Source organism: Lepus europaeus, chromosome 1 (assembly GCF_033115175.1).
Source record: "Lepus europaeus isolate LE1 chromosome 1, mLepTim1.pri, whole genome shotgun sequence".
Lineage (NCBI taxonomy): Eukaryota > Metazoa > Chordata > Mammalia > Lagomorpha > Leporidae > Lepus > Lepus europaeus.
In genome coordinates, this window is record NC_084827.1 from 167,985,231 (window position 1) to 168,002,594 (window position 17,364).

The following is a 17,364-nucleotide window of genomic DNA, read 5'->3' on the forward strand; positions in this document are numbered from 1 at the left end:
TTAAATAACAGTGTACAGCACATTAAAGACAGAGATCCTACATGATATTTTTTTAAAAATTAATTAATTTTCTATGCCATTTCCAATGTAACACCAGGTTTTTTTTTTTTTTCATTTCCAATTATCTTTATATACAGAAGATCAATTTAGTATATACTTAGTAAAGATTTCATCAGTTTGCACCCACACAGAAACACAAAGTGTAAAAATACTGTTTCAGTACTAGTTATAGCATCACTTCACATTAGACAACACATTAAGGACAGATCCCACATGAGATGTAAGTACACAGTGACTCCTGTTGCTGAATTAACAATTTCACACTCTTGTTTATGGCGTCAGTAATCTCCCTAGGCTCTAGTCATGAGTTGCCAAGGCTATGGAAGCCTTTAGAGTTCGCCGACTTTGATCTTATTCCGATAGGGTCGTAGTCAAAGTGGAAGTTCTCTCCTCCCTTCGGAGAAAGGTACCTCCATCTTTGATGGCCCTGTTCTTCCCACTGGGATCTCACTCGCAGAGATCTTTCATTTAGGTCTTCTTCTTCTTCTTTTTTTTTTTTTTCTTTTCCATGGTGTCTTGGCTTTCCATGCCTACAATAACCCACTGTTGGTGGGAATGCAAACTGGTTAAGCCACTATGGAAATCAGTCTGGAGATTCCTCAGAAACCTGAATATAACCCTACCATAAAACCCAGCCTTCCCACTCCTTGGAATTTACCCAAAGTAAATTAAATTGGCAAACAAAAAAGCCATCTGCACATTAATGTTTATTGCAGCTCAATTCACAATAGCTAAGACCTGGAACCAACCCAAATGCCCATCAACAGTAGACTGGATAAAGAAATTATGGGACATGTACTCTATAGAATACTATACAGCAGTAAGAAACAATGAAACCCGGTCATTTGCAACAAGATGGAGGAATCTGGAAAACATTATGCTGAGTGAATTAAGCCAGTCCCAAAGGGACAAATATCATATGTTCTCCCTGATTGGCAACAACTAACTGAGCACCAAAGGGGAAACCTGTTGAAGTGAAATGGACATTATAAGAAACAATGACCTGATCAGCTCTTGTCCTGACTCTTGATGTATGATGTAATACTTTATCCTTTTTAGTATTTTGTTGTTGTTGTTGTTGTTCTAGTACTAGTGGTTGAACTCTGTAATTAACACACAATTATTCTTAGGTGTTTAAATTCTAACTGAAAAGTGATCCCTGTTAAATTTAAGAGTGGGAAAAAGAGAGGGAGGAGATGTGCAATTTGGGACATACTCAATTGGACTTGCCCCAAATGGTGGAGTTAGAAATGTGCCAGGGGATTCCAACACAAACCCATCAAGGTGGCATGTACCAATGCCATCTCACTAGTCCAAGTGATCAATTTCAGTTCACAATTGATGACTCTGATAGGTCTAAGAGTCAAAGGGATCACACAAACAAGACTAGTGTCTGCTAATACTAACTGAGAGAATTAAAAAGGGAGAGAACAATCCATTATGGGAAGTGGGATACACAGCAGACTCATAGAATGGCAGATGTCCTAAATAGCACTCTGGCCTCAGAATCAGCCCTTAAGGCATTTGGATCTAACATTCTCCTTAAATAGTGGCAACCACTACTCTGTTCTTCATTTCTGTGGTTTAATAATTTAAAGTATATTATACAAATATAATCACACAGTATATAATCTTTTTGAAATGGCTTTTTTTCCTTTAGCAAAACTCTCTAGTAATTCATCCAGGCTGTTGCACATATTGATAGTATATATCTTTTTATTGCTAAGTAGTATTCCATGATACCGATATACCACATTTTGTTTAGCCATTTGTCCACTGAAATGTTGTTTTCACTTTTGAGCTATTACAAATAAAGGTACTTTAATATTCATAAAGAATAGAAAATAAATTAGGTTAGGAAGAAATGGGTTTCTGTTTAAGAGTCTGGGAGCAAACTCTTGGGCTATCAAGTAACAAAATTCCACCCTGTTCAGTGAAACTTATGTTAGTTATGGATCAAAATATTGAGGTTTTAATTTCTCCTTTGCCATCTGTGGTTTACAATCTGGAGCAAGTTATTAAATCTCTCTAGATAAGAGTACTCTTATCTTAAAATTAGGGAAATAATTCATATTAAATTTCATCACTAGTTGTGAAAATCGACCAAGATAATCTGTTTTAAACGCTCTTATCGGGGCCAGCGCCGGGACTCACTTGGTTAATCCTCCGCCTGCGGTGCTGGCATCTCATATGGGTTCTGGGTTCTAGTCCCAGTTGCTCCTCTTCCAGTCCAGCTCTCTGCTGTGGCCCAGAAGGGCAGTGCAGGATGGCCTAAGTGTTTGGGCTCCTGCACCCACATGGGAGACCAGGAGCACCTGGCTCCTGGCTTCGGATCAGCGCAGCGCCGGCTATGGTGGCCATTAGAGGAGTGAACCAACGGAAGGAAGACCTTTCTCTTTGTCTCTCTCTCTCTCACTATGACTCTACCTGTCAAAAAAAATGCTCTTATCCATGACTCTGCTCCAATCAGAAAAGCCATTCCACCTATAAAGTCCAACAAGCTACATTTGGGAAAAGTTTTCCTCTGGGAAGGATGACTCAGAGAATTTATAAGACCAAATGCAAGGATTCTTCCAAGAATGCATGAAAAATAGAATAAAAGAAAAGTTAACTTGGCTGTAAAAAAACTGAAATCCATGTGTAGCTTTTTTCAAAATGCACATTTCCCATGAACCCTTTGAAGAATCATTGTATACATAGGTTTTGAAAATTTTGTGTACCAAAATAAAAAATATTTTAATTCTACTTCTAAGAACTTTATGAAGCACCCTTGAAATTACAGTGGTAACTTTCTCATGAATAGGTGCTGGTTAATATAGCATATTTTCTTCTGTAGCAAAGTATCAGCTAAATGCATTCTTGCCATATGAGTGGCCAGATACATCTAGCAAAGATAGAGCATGCCCACGGGGTTCTCAAAATAGGGGACGTTGGGTCAAGGCACCTACACAGGGCAGGGCTCCTGTTAGTCAGCCAGGTAGAGTTCTCACAAACTTCCCTTGGGAAATTAAATAAGGTTAGGTGAGAACTTCAGCAGGGAAGTGCCTGAGTAAAGATGGCTTTATGAGACAAAGTGGAAAATCTCATTCATTCCTCAAGCTGTGTTTTGCAGAAGAAAATGTCAGCAAGGCTGGGAAAGCAGATTCACATGAGGTTACCATTAGAACAAACTCTTTCCAGATTACTGGGGCACAAAAACAGCTGACTCACTTGTGAGTGTTCACAGACTTCCTCCCATGCTCCCACAAAAGAGAATCATAACTGCCATCAATGCCACCTCCTCCTTGAAAAGGAGATGATACTTTCCACGTAATGAAGAAATGGGGCCAAAGGGAAGGCGTAATGATGCAGGAAATAGCCAGAAGGTTTGGGGTAACTCTCAGAGAATTAGTCCAAACAGCTGCAGGCAATGGTTGATGGGGAAAGCAGAAAGTGAGAGTGTTGCTGTTAATCATGTGCTTTGCTTTGCTTTCGGTTTGAAAGAAATTTATGTAAAGTATTTCAGGTACTTTCAAACTATTTTTGGTTGCTGGCTGGTGTGTGTTCTCTGCCATAAAATAACCTTGAATAAAACCCATGTACCATTAATAATAAGAATTCCACAACACATGATATATTGATCTAAATTCTGGATAGTTACTAAGTTTGCCTTTAAAGACTTTGGTATTTCCCAAATGCCATCCTTGGAAAGAAGGATAACAGATAGAAGTAGCTTACTTCAGATATTCCCGTAAGACTCAAGACATTTTCAAGGGTGGCAAAGATCCAGGGATGGGTTGTTCCTTTGTCCCTGGACTTTCATTGTGTATTAAACCTGGACTCTCCATCAAGTAAAATGTGAAACCATGGGAGTCACCCTAAAGAAACACAACTGAAGTGACTGTCTTTTCTCCAGGCAATTTTTAGCTAATTTGTCAAGCTATCTCAAACATGGAAATATATCCAAGGAAGATGAAATAAGTATGTAAAATAGTTACATATACTCACATATTTAGATCAGCTTAATTCACAATAGCTAAAATATCATCAATTCAGATGTATATCAACTGATAAGTGGATAAAGAAAATGTGGTATATACACATTATCTAATGTTGCTCATCATAATAAAAGAAAGAAATACAAACTTTTACAACAAAATGGATGCAACTAGAGATCCTTATGCTTAGTGTATTGATTTTATATCCTGCCACTTTATCAAATTCTTTAATGATTCTAATAGTCTCTTAGTGGAGTCTTTTGGATCCCCTATATTTAGAATCAGGTCATCTGCAAATAGGGATTGTTTGACTTCCTCTTTCCCAATTTGTATCAATTTCATTTCTTTTTCTTGCCTAATGGCTCTGGATAAAACTCCCAGGACTATACTGAATAGTGATGGTGAGAGTGAGCATCCTTGTCTATTACCAGATTTCAGTGGGAATGCTTCCAAATTTTACCTATTCAATAGGATGCTGGCTGTGTGTTTGTCATAAATCGCCTTGATTTTGTTGAGGAATGTTCCTTCATATACACAATTGCTTAAAGTTTTCTTCATGAAAGGATGCTGTATTCTATCAAATGCTTTCTCTGCAACTACTGTGATAATCATATGATTTTTGTTCATTAGTTTGTAAATATGATACATTTCATTGTTTATTTTAAGAATGTTGAACCATCCCTGCATACCAGGGGTGAATCACAGTTCGTCCACATCTTTCTGATATGTTGCTGGAATCAATTTTCTAGTATTTTGTTGAGGATTTTTGTGTTTATGTTCATCAGGGAAATTGGTCTGCTGTTCTCTTTATCTATTGAATCTTTTTTTCAGGTTTAGGAATTAAGGTAATGCTGACTTCATTGAAGGGGTTTGGAAGTATTTCCTCCCTTTCGATTGTTTTGAATAGCTTGAGAAGAATTGGAGTTACTTATTCTTTATATCTGTTAGTACTCAGCAGTGAAGCCATATGGCCCTGGGCTTTTCTCTGTTGGCAGTGTCTTTAATACTACTTCAATTTCTGTCTTGGTTATTTGGTCTGTTTAAGTTTTCCGCGTCTTCATGGCTGAAATTAGGTAGGTTGTATATGTCCAGGAATCTATCAATTTCTTCTAGGTTTGACAATTTGCTAGCAAACATCCCTTTGTAATAATTTCTGATGATTCTTTTTATTTCTATGGTGTCTGTTGTTACCTTTCTTTTTTATTTCTAATTTTGTTGATTTGGGTCTTCTCCTTCTCTTTTTTGGTTAGTTGGGCCAATGGTGTGTTAATTTTGTTTATTTTTTCCAATAACCAACTCTTTGTTTCACTGATATTCTCTATTTTTGTTTCAATTTTGTTTATTTCTTCTCTAAATTTAATTATTTCTTTTCTTTCTTTTTTTTTTGAGATTAAACAGGTGAGTTTTATTATCAAATGTAACAATTCTACAAAAACTCAGTAGTATTGTGGTTTTACTGCCTATCTTAAAGTCAGAGTTTGGGCAAAGAGCATCTTAAGGCATTAAGTATAAAGAACTTTATTTCTGATCTTAAGTGCCAGTTATCACCAATTTTCACACATACAAAAAATGGTTATCTTCTTTAACCCTCACTGCAAGCAAGGTCCACTGCTGGCCAGGTAGAGGGGTAATGTTTGGCTGTCTGTTCAAGGTGTTCATCAAATTAATGTTAAGCAAATAAAAATAGCATGGCATTGCATCCAAGCAAAGGACAATATGAGTAACTTAAAGAAATATGTGCACTTAATCAAATCCTGTCTTCCTCTTTGGAGTACATGAGGCAGCAGTCCTAGCTAGCTAGTGTCTAATATTGCACTTTTGTAGCATAAACACAGCTAAACTCACAGTGCTAAACACTGACAACATCAGCAGCTGCGCTAACGGCATAGTGTTTACCTCTCAGTCTGGCAGGCTACCTATCGCTCTACACTTTTAAAAGTTGTAATTGTTTGACAGTTAAGGCATTAGAGAAAGAGGTTTAAGGCTATCTTAATATATACAAGCATTCACTTCAGTTAGTATATTGCTTTCTAGAATACACTGTTCAAATAGTCTTATTTCTTGTGACATTAAAATCTATGGAATTTGTTATTAAAGTCCAAACGATCAATAATGAAAAAAGTACAATATAAAATAATACATACAAAGCCACAATATTCAGTTACAGTTAAAACTAGAAATTACTAACGACATGTAGCTGCTTCACTTTTGGTTTTCGTTTTGGCCCCTACTTCTTTCTTATTTACAACTGGTACCTGCTGAGAGAAAGACCCAAACTTAACTACGTGTGTTTCGTTCGTGAAGGGTACACTATTCTGATTTGTCCACAGGTTTTAAAAAAATCATTTTGTTTTTTACTATAAGATATCATCATGGCCAAGAGACTGGGCAAATATTAGTTTTATTCCCTTTCTTGAGTTGGCAATTTAAGTATTCCAAGACCATATGCTTGAAATACTTAGCAAGACAGCATCACTGTGCAAGACAAAAGGAGATGGAGAGCAAAGAGTGGGAATGCACAGAAAGGAAGCTTCTATAACAAGAGTTCATGGTGCAGGTGGCAGGCACTAGTGGAGTATTTTTGTATCCAAGAATTAAAACTTAGGAAACACCTATGGTTCCATCTTAGCTGGAAGTAATGGAGACGTTTGATTTCAGATTCACATTTTAAATGCCTGTTTGCAATCAGCAAGGGTCCAAGGATTTGGCTTCACTGGCTCAAATTTTTCACTCCACCAAAAGATAAGGTACAGGCCCGCTGTCCAATCATGTTTGCTGAAAATACTGCAGCCTGAGGGTAGACAAACTTCTCCTGAAGTTGCAGAAGTTCTCTTGTGTCTGATGGCTTCAGGATCACCATATATCTTTCAAACACTGGGATAGTACGCAGTGTAGTTCATGAAGAGCTGAGTGCCCGCTGGGTAGTAGGCCGTGGAGGGCTGCAGCGCACGTGGATTCAAAAGCACAGAGGGCTGATAAATGGCAGCTTCAGTAGGAATCACCGCTGCAGGGGCTGGAAATGTGTAGGAAGGAGGAGACAGGCATGGTAACTTACATGGTGGTGGGGATAAGCCATTTCGATTTAAAGTGCCCCCCGTTAACACAAAGTTCATCTCCTCAGCTGAACACTGAAAGACTTCAACATATCTGTCCTTCATGGTTTTTTTATGACACTTCTGTGCAGCCATAAATGCTCTGTCCGCAGACTTCATCTGGATAAAGGCATCTCCTGACGGGCGACCCTGGTGATTCAATACCATGTGAACCCCGTGTGTACGAATATCTGTAGAGAACTCCCCCAGGAAGTCCAGGATATCCTCTATCGTGGCGGCGTAGGGAAGACCTCGAAGGCGTACACAGTCTCTAACATTTGTAGGAGGCACAAACTGTTGAGGTAGTACTGGAATAATGGGAGGGGTTGGAAGTGGAATGAGAGGGGCCGAGGAGAATGGATTCAGCACCTGCTGAACTTCCGCAGCTGTGCTCCTGAAGAGTTCAATGTATCTTTTACCCAACAAGTCCTTATGCTTCCTCAATGCGTTCTGTGCATATTCTTCACAAGCAAAGAGGACAAAAGCATCCCCCGTAGGCCTACCATCTGGGTAGGTGACAAACAGAATGCCTTCCTTCCCCCCTGTGATAGGGCAATGCTGTCCAAAGAAGGCCACTAGTTCTTCAGCAGTGGCTGTGAAAGGCAGCCCTCGCATGCGTACAATGACTTGATTTTCCTTGGAGAGAAACTGTGCTACCTCATTGGATGTACCACCAGCAATTTTAAGAAAATCTTCACCTGTTGCTTTGTAAACCTCAATGTACCGCGTCCCCATGTGATGTTTGTGCCTCTGCAGTGCTAGGTCTCTGTGCTCCTCACTTACAAACCTAACCAGAGCTTCTCCATTCCTTCGACCCTGAGCATTCAGACAAAGTGCGGCACCTCCCTTGGCAATATTGAGTCCTTTGAAGAATCTTGCAATATCTTGATCCGAAGACTGCCATGGTAAACCTCGTGCCCTGACTACAGTGTTATCATCAATAAGTTCCATCTTGCTGCAAGTGCCACTTTCAAATTTGTAATTTACTCTTTCTGGATCCGAAAATCTGTGATTATAAGGCTCTGAAATCATGGCTAAGATTATGTTCCCCATATCTTCCACTTGAGAGGCTCCGTATCGGGGGACTGAGCTGTTCTTCTCAAAGTTTAGACATTCTGTCATTGCTGCAACATCCAGTTTGTCAATATCAGGTGAGCCAGGGCAACACTTCTTGAATTCTTTTCGAAGATCAAAAAATGAATAGAAACATTCAGGAAGCAATACATTCTTCTTGGAAGCCTCGGGATGCAGGATCTGCCTGACATGAAGCTGCCCATCGGTACAGAGACAGAAGGAAGTCCCTACCCCAATGTTCAGTTCGTTGCTCACCGACTGGTTGAACTGTCGAAGCGCTTGGTCCAGCTACGGCGCCGAGGCCAGGCTTTCGGCGTCTATTTTCGTTGCTTCTTTGCAATCTTCCGTCAGTTCCAACTGATCTGGTCCAACGAGTACTTCATGCAGCTGTCCCACCTTCTTGTTGGCCAGATCCATGACTTTCCACAGCAGCAGGATCAGCTCCTTCTCATCCGAGCCCAGCTTGGCCCCGGTGGCCCCAGCAGTGATCCCAAAAAGCACCACCAAGTAATCCGGAGAGGCCGTCATGACGATAGGTGGGGAGGGGGAGGAGGGGGGTCGGGAGGCGGCGAGTGGGGTGGAAGCGAGGACGCGAAAGCCGGTGCTAAACCCGCTTCTGAGAGAACAAGAAAGAGCGCCCGCCCACCCCCCCTCCTCGCGGCCGCCGATGCAAAAGGCGGCAACCAACCACCGGAGCCCACACCTGGCCGGGGCTCCACACCCAGGCCAGGAAGGCGGGTGGGAAGGAGGGCGCAGGAGGCCTGCCCTTTTCGTATTCAATTGCCCGTGCGTCTAGGAAAAGAACCCGGAGCAGGGCTGCACCCCCGGGAGGTGCAGCCTAATTTTGGGTTTGGTTTGTTGTTGTTTTTCTAGGTCTTTGAGATGCATTGATAGCTCATTTATTTGATGGCTTTTCAATTTTTTAATGCAAAAACAACAATTCTTACAAAATTTCCTTTTAACATTGCTTCTGTAGTATCCCATACGTTTTGAATATATTATTTTGTCATCTTCACTCATCTCCATGAACTTTTTAATTTTCTTTTTGATTTCTTCTATGACCCACCATTCGTTTAGAAGCATGTTATTCAATCTTCATGTGTTTATGTACATTCTAGAGATCCTTGAATTGCTGATTTCCAGCTTTGTCTCATTGTTGTCTTAGAAGATGAATGGCATGATTTCAATATTTTTGAATTTGTTGAGACTTGCTTTGTGGCCTATCCTGTGATCTACTCTAGAGAAAGTTCCATGCACTGGTGAGAAGAATGTATATTCTGCAACTGTAAGATGGAAAGTTCTGTAGGAATCTGTTAGGCCCATTCGATCTATAGTGTAGATTAATTCTGTTGTTTCCTTGTTTATTTTCTTTCCAGCTGATCTGCCAATAGCAGAAAGTGGAGTATTGAAGTCCTCTATTAATATGGTATTGGAATCTGTCTCCCTTTAGATCAATTAACATTTCTTTTAATTAACCAGATGCCCTGTAAGTAGGTACAAATACACCTATTATAGTCACATTTTCCTGTTGAATTGAGCCCTTAGTCATTTCATGGTGCCCTTATTTCCCTCTTTTAACAGTTTTGTTGTTGTTGTTGTTGTTGTTGTTGAAAATATATTTTTTTCTGATATTAGAATAACTATGCAAGCTAATTTTTAGTTTCTGTTAGCATGGAATTTGTTTTTCATCATTTCACTTTCAGTCTGCATGTATATTTGTTGGTGAGATGTGTTTCTTGTAGGCAGCAAATAGATAGATTTTGTTTTCTAATTCATTCAGTCTAGTTTTTTCACTGGAGAGTTGAGGCCATTTACATTTAAGGTGACTACTGATAAGTAGTGACTTGGCGCTGCCATTTTCCTAAACATTTCTATTGTTTATTTTCTATTTACTTTTTACTGGGAGATTTGATGCTTTCACCTCCTTTCATGATGATTACTATGTGTGTGTGTCTGTGTGCAGCACATCCTTAACTTTTGTGAGGCTGCATGAGTGGTGACAAATTCTTTCAATTTCTGTTTGTTATATAAGGTCTTTATTTCATCTTCATTCATAAATGAGAGATTTGGAGGTTACAGTACTCTGGAATGACATTTTTTTTTTTTTGCCTAAAAACTTAGAATAGATATCACCATTCTCTCCTAGCCTGTATGGTTTCTGATGAGAAGTCAGTTGTGAGTCTAATTGGAGATCCTCTGAAAGTAAGCTGGCATTTCACTTGTGCACATTTTAGAAGCTTTATATTTTACTGTGGAAAATTTGAATACAATGTGTTGTGGTGAAGATTTTTTGGTAATATCTATTAGGAGATATATGGCTTCTTGTTCTTGGACATTCCTTTATTAGTGCATCTTAGGGAAGTTTTCTGTAATTATTTCTAATCCATTTTCACTTTCCATGACTTCAGGAATCCATAAGACACATATGTTGAGTCATTTGATAGTATTCCATAAGTCTCCAACACTATTTTATAGTTTTCTAATTTTTTCTTCTTTTTTTTTTGATCATACTATAAAATATCCAGAGATTTGTCTTCTAAGTTGGATATTATTTCTTCTGCCTCACTGAGTCTGTTGTTAAGGCTTTCCACCACATTTTTATTTGATATGTTGAATTCCTTATTTCTAATATTTCCTTTTGATTTCTCTTTAAAATCTCAATTTCATGGGAAAAATTTTTCATTCATTTATAGATTTCTTTAATTTGTGGCTTTGCTTCTGATTACTTTTATTTTTTTTTTAATTTCATAAATGTGAATTTACAAAGTGCAACTTTTGTATTGTTGTGGCTTCCCCCCCAACCTCCCTCCCTCCCGTGGCCCTCCCCTCTCCCTCTCCCATCCCGCCCTTTATCGAGTTTCATTTTTAATTACCTTCATATACTGAAGATCAACTTAGTATATACTAAGCAAAGATTTCAACAGGCTGCACTCACACAACCGCACAAGGTATAGGGTATTGTTCGACTAGTAGTGTTTTTAAGTTTCATAGTAAAACACATTAAGGACAGAGATCCTACGTGGGGAGCATGTACCCAGTGACTCCCATTGTTGAATTAACAATTGGCACTCTTATTTATGATTCTGAGGCAGGAGTGCTGTTTTGGGCATTTGCCATTCTATGAGTCTGCTGTGTGTCCTGCTTCCCCCGCAGGATCATTCTCTCCCTTTTAATTCTATCCTTCATTATTTGCTTACACTGGTCTTATTTGTGAAATCTCTTCGACACATACCCTATCTTTTGATTGGTTGTGTATTTATACTTATCACTTTACCAAGTGCGCTGGCATTGGTACCTCCCTCCTTGGTAAGATTGATTTGAAATCCCCTGGCACATTTCTAGTTCTATTATTGGAGGTAAGTCCGAGTGAGCATGTGCCAACCTATATATCTCCTCCCTCTCTTATTCCCACTCCTATGTTTAACATAGATCACTTTTCTGTTAATTTTAAACGCCTAAGAATGATTGTGCATTGATTACAGAGTCCAACCAGTGGTCTTATGTAGAACAAACAGAGAAACAACAACAACCACAACAAAAATACTAAAAGGAATAAAATAGTAAGTTGTTCCTCAACAGTCAAGACAAGGGCTGATCATGTCATTGTCTCTCATAGTGTCCATTTCACTTCAATGGGTATCATTTTAGATGCTCGTTTAGTTGCCATCGATCAGGGAGAACATATGATATTTGTCCCTTTTGGACTGGCTTATTTCACTCAGCATGATGTCTTCCAGCTTCCTCCATTTTGTTGTAAATGCCTGGATTTCATTGTTTTTTTTTTTTTTCTTTCACAATATCAATTGATAGTTGTTGAGCATTTATCAGAAGGAATTCCATTATTATGTTCTTAAAGTCACTGAAACTCTTTGGAAAATGATGAAATAGAAAAGTCTATTTCAAGTTTGTAAACACTCAGATGTGAAATTTTTAATGAATAATACTTTTCCTTCAGCATAATAATAAATATATTTAAATATTTTTCAAAAAGATCTGCCTGCTGTATGAGTTCTCCCCTTTTGTTTAAATATCAACTTTACCTTGAAATGATAGGTTAATGGTGTTTATATTTTTTAGACATACCTACAAGGTAATGTCCTTTTAGAAGACATTTGGTATCATAGGAAGGGTCAAAAAACTTGAAATACTGATAATTTTGTGCATAAGACAGTCATGGTTCATATTTAAAGTGAACAGTTTGTAAGTGCTTTGATACAAAATTAGGAATTAATAATTTCTGAATTCTCACTATGTGCCAGGCAGTGCATTGTATTCTTTATGAACTTTATATCATGTAATTCCTTATCACGACCCTACCATCTCCCCATCTAACAAGTGAGGAAATAGGATCCAGCAGAGTAGTTATGGTATTCACGCCAGATCATCTAGAGTGTGCACTAGGTCAGATTTCTCAGGAGAATTCCCCTAAGGTGCAGATTTATGTGTGCAAATTATTTATCATGGAAGTGTGCACAGGATTAAAAGGAAAGGAGTTGAGAAACAGGAAATGGAAGGGGAAAGGGCAAGCAATGGTGCAAATTCATTAAAGTCTCCCACTTCCTGACCATGAAGAGAAGTCTTCCATAAATTGCATGATTTCTTAAACTTCGAGGCAGAGGATATGGGCATTTACCATCTGATTCAGTCAGTCATGTCTGTGCCACCTAGGGGAATAAACTCTCAAGCACCTCAAGTTTTCAACCAATTGTGACAAGAGATTCTAGAATATCACAAAGAGAAGCCCCTGGTGGAATCAGCAATCCATGTCTTCAAAAGAAAACCATGTGGCATCTAGAGGATAAGCACACAGGAGGACCCAAGAGGAGGTGAGTGGGACGTCACTGATGTGTGTGAGGGTGAGTAAATGGCATAGCCATGGATAAGTCTAAGGTATGTGGCTCCAGACCCAGGCTCTTACTATCATACTGGACTATCTGGGATACCCAGCAAATCTTGGGGCAAAAAAATAGATTTCCATGGCCATTACTGAATTACTTACGAATAACATTTATACTTCACTAGGTTTTAATGTCTTTTGCTTTAAAGAAACAAAAATTATGTAATTGATGACATCCTGTAGCACTTTGGCTTTTCAGATTTAGACATTTGCTGTAATGATTTGCCCATAAATTGCACATTAAATGAATTTTCCATGTTATGTTATTCCTGGAAATTATTATCAGAATTTTTTTATATTTCTTTTTTTAACTTTTATTTAACGGATATAAATTTCCAATGTACAGCTTATGGATTACAATGGCTTTCCCCCCAATAACTTCCCTCCCACCCGCAACCCTCCCCTTTCCCGCTCCCTCTCCCCTTCCATTCACATCAAGATTCATTTTCAATTCTCTTTATATGCAGAAGATCAGTTAGGTTTATATTAAGTAAAGATTTCAACAGTTTGCACTCACATAGAAACACAAAGTGAAACATACTGTTGGAATACTAGTTATAGCATTAAATCACAATGTACAGCATATTAAGGACAGAGATCCTACATGAGGAGTAAATGCACAGTGACTCCTGTTGTTGGCTTAACAAATTGACACTCTAGTTTATGGCATCAGTAATCACCCTAGGCTCTTGTCATGAGTTGCCAAAGCTATGGAAGCCTTTTGAGTTCACCAATTCTTATCATATTTAGACAAGGCCATAGTCAAAGTGGAAGTTCTCTCCTCCCTTCAGAGAAAGGTGCCTCCTTCTTTGATGAACTGTTCTTTCAGAATTATTTTAAATTCCAGTCAAAGGAGCAGCTAGCCTAACAGTAAATATCTGTTCTGTGGAAGCAGTCGTTACTGACAGGACATCTAGCTGAATTATTGGGGGTGATATTACAGTTTAGGTGGCTCAAACCTGCAACTTTGCATGCAGAGAGAGAGGACAGGAAGGACTTAGGGAGTAATTATCTCCGCAGGGGAAGGATAGGTCGTTCCCAAAGGAACAAGTGGGATCTGAAGGATTTGAGTCATAGGAACATACCCTCTGAGTTGTCAGAATTATTATACATTACTGAGATCTTTAATTTTCCCACTACCTGAGCCAGATATTAAAACAGGATGAGATTTCAATGACCTTGGAAAGGTAATGAGGAAAATCATGAATGTGAAAAACAGGATATGGTTTCACCTCTAGTTGAAAACCTTGAGTACATTCTCTATTGGACTCTTTTGTAATTTTCCAGGAAACACTTCTGAAAGGCTTGCAACCATTGAGAACAATAACTGATACACATTTGCTGCTTATAAAGTGGAGAAGTAGGAAAAGTGGGTGGTAAGGGACAAGTGGACTTGCTCCACTCCACCTTCTCACTGGCTATTTGGAAGAGGAAGTAAGTCATTAAGGATTGTCCTGTCACTGAAAAACAACATGTCTAGTGCTTGTATTCTGCTTGTGAATACCAGGGATTTGTATATAATAATAAATTAATTTTAGATATACCACCTATATATTAACATCATTCTCACTTTATTACTAAGGAAGTTGATGCAGAAAATTTATCCAAGGCTACTCATCCTGGAAGAAGTAAGTCTAGGATGAACCATTCTGTGGTTTTAACTGGTGGATATGTGTCACCTGAGGTGGAAGAAGGAAAGCAAGAAATTAGATTGCAAAGAAGCAAATAGAGGAAAGCCTTATCTATTTTGTATAAATTTAAAATTTTTAAGTGAGTGGCAGATAACATTCTTCATGTTTTTGTATATCTAAAATGATTCACAATTTATAGAAGAAATTCCCCCTAATGTGAAATACAAATTTTAAATGACTCTAAACTTTGAAATAAGCATTTAGAAATTTAAGTGTTGTGTTGTCTGTGATGGCTACTTTAATAATTTTTGAAAATAAAAAATTTTTCCTTTTTTTTTTTTTTTGGCACTACCAACTTGAACTAACAAGAGCAAAGAAAGTTCAAAATAAAAAGAATCATCAGTGCCCCAAGCCTTTTATGGGCAAGAAGAAGGCTGAGAAAACTATTCAGTTGAAAATGTAGACAAAATGTATCAGGAAAAAATGACTCCGAAACGCAAAACCAAGAGACCAGTGAACAAAGCTAAGAAACACAAAGAATGTCTGCCAGGAAGGAAAAACCAGCACTAGTCAAAGACATGGTAACTCAAACCTGGCTACAAAAGTAATTTGGCATTAACAACAATGTGGTTTTTGTCTTCATAGGAAGGACCATTGCAATTTCAGCATCTTTCAGCATTGTATGTTGAAGGCATAGCAAGAAACAGTTTGTCTCTTCTCAGGTCTTCTTTTGATCTTTTTTAAGATTAAAAAAAAAAAAAACTATGAAAGACTTGTACTTGAAGGACCACATTGAGAGGTCTTAACTACACCTGAGATGATTTAAATAATGAGGTACTGGACTTCAAGCACAAGCCACATTGTATGACAGGATGGACTGTTGTGACTTAGGAGGGAAATGAGAATATTTTGCATGTAGGAGATTTGTTTAGCATGGGGGCCAGAAAGCAAACCATGATTGCCAGCTGAGAATTTTAAACATATTCTCTGTTGGATTCTTGCTGTTTCTGCACACTAACCGAAGGAAAATTAGACTGTGACAACAAATATCAGATTACATGACAAAAATGAGATTAGGGTTTAATCAAGAGCTCCAACAACTACATGCATTCACTTGTATAGACGAACACCATGCCAGTTTTGAAATGAATCTTTCCTAAAGCCAGACTGCATTAAGTGGCTGTGTAAAGTCCTTTACTACGATGATTAAATGTCTATTCTTCAATGATGAAAGAAAAATTTTCTTCTTGTAAGTAGATAATGCTCCCCCAAATTTGTGTGCTCCTCTAATGAGAAAGGACTAGGTAGGTCATTGTAATTTGGTTCGGGTCAGGGGATGTGGAAGGAAGTGATGCATCCAGTTCCTGAGTCTAGCACCTAAAACCTCCCTCTGAGTCTTCATCTCTCTCACTCCCTTCATTCTCTAACTGTCCTTGGCTAATACCTTCTTGAAAACTGTATGTTGTGGGAAGTGGTATACACAACAGACTCAAAGAATGGCAGATGTCCTAAACAGCACTCTGGCCTCAGAATCAGCCCTTAAGGCATTCAGATCTGGCTAAAAAGCCCATGAGAGTATTTCAGGCATGGAAAGCCAAGGCACTCTGGCAAAAAAAAAAAAAAAAAAAAAAAAAAAAAACACAAACCTAAATGAAAGATCTCTGTGAGTGAAATCCCAGTGGAAAGAATGGGCCATCAAAGAAGGAGGTACCTGCTCTGAAGGGAGGAGAAAACTTCCACTTTGACTATGGCCTTGTCTAAATAAGATCAGAGTTGGCGAACTGAAGAGGCTTCCATAGTCTTGGCAGCTCATGACAAGAGCCTCAGTTGATTACTGACATCATAAATAAGAATGTTAATTGTTAAATCAACAATAAGAGTCACTGTGCACTTATTCCCCATGTAGGATCTCTGTCCTTAATATATTGTACTGTGTGAATTATTGATATAACCAGTACTCAAACAGTACTTTATACTTTGTGTTTCTGTGTGGATGCAAACTGGTGAAATCTTTACTTAGTATATGCTAAATTGATCTTCTGTATATAAAGATAATTGAAAATGAATCTTGATATGAATGGGATGGGAGAGGGAGTGGGAGATGTGATGGTTGCAGTTGGGAGGGAGGTTAAGGTGGAAAAAGCCACTATAATCCAAAAGTTGTACTTTGGAAATTTATATTTATTAAATAAAAGTTAAAAAAAGAAAACTGTATGTTGAAGGAAGCCCAGGCTCCATTAGACTGTATAATTCTCTTGGAGTATCATGCAGTGCATTAATAAAATACCAAGTTCTAACACACAGTTTAAGATAATAAAACTTTAAAATAGGACATTTTGAATATTTCATATGATTTCATATTTTCCAAAAGATAGTGACTTTCTATATCTGGTAAGACTTTTTGCTATTCCCTACTTACATAAAATATAGCAACCAATAAACAGTAGCTTCAATGTCAGGAAAAAACTATCTTATATAAAGCATTTTCCCAGCATTTTGACCATCAACCTGACCCAAACTACAACCATCTACAGCCTGGACTACCATAGGAGTTTCTTCTCATACCTTTTATTGCCACCCTCCAATGTATGTACAAGTTTTAGTGAGACTGATTTTTTTTTTTTTTTTGGACA

At 38.2% G+C, this 17,364-nt stretch overlaps 1 protein-coding gene across 1 annotated transcript; it reads right to left on the reverse strand.

The window, feature by feature from the left end:
• Positions 1-6,904: 6,904 nt before the first annotated feature.
• On the reverse strand, positions 6,905-8,835 carry LOC133767652 (epithelial splicing regulatory protein 1-like). Its single transcript, XM_062202087.1, is given in 1 exon segment — positions 6,905-8,835. A coding segment is annotated over 1 exon segment (1,827 nt). The 5' UTR covers positions 8,732-8,835.
• Positions 8,836-17,364: the final 8,529 nt, after the last annotated feature.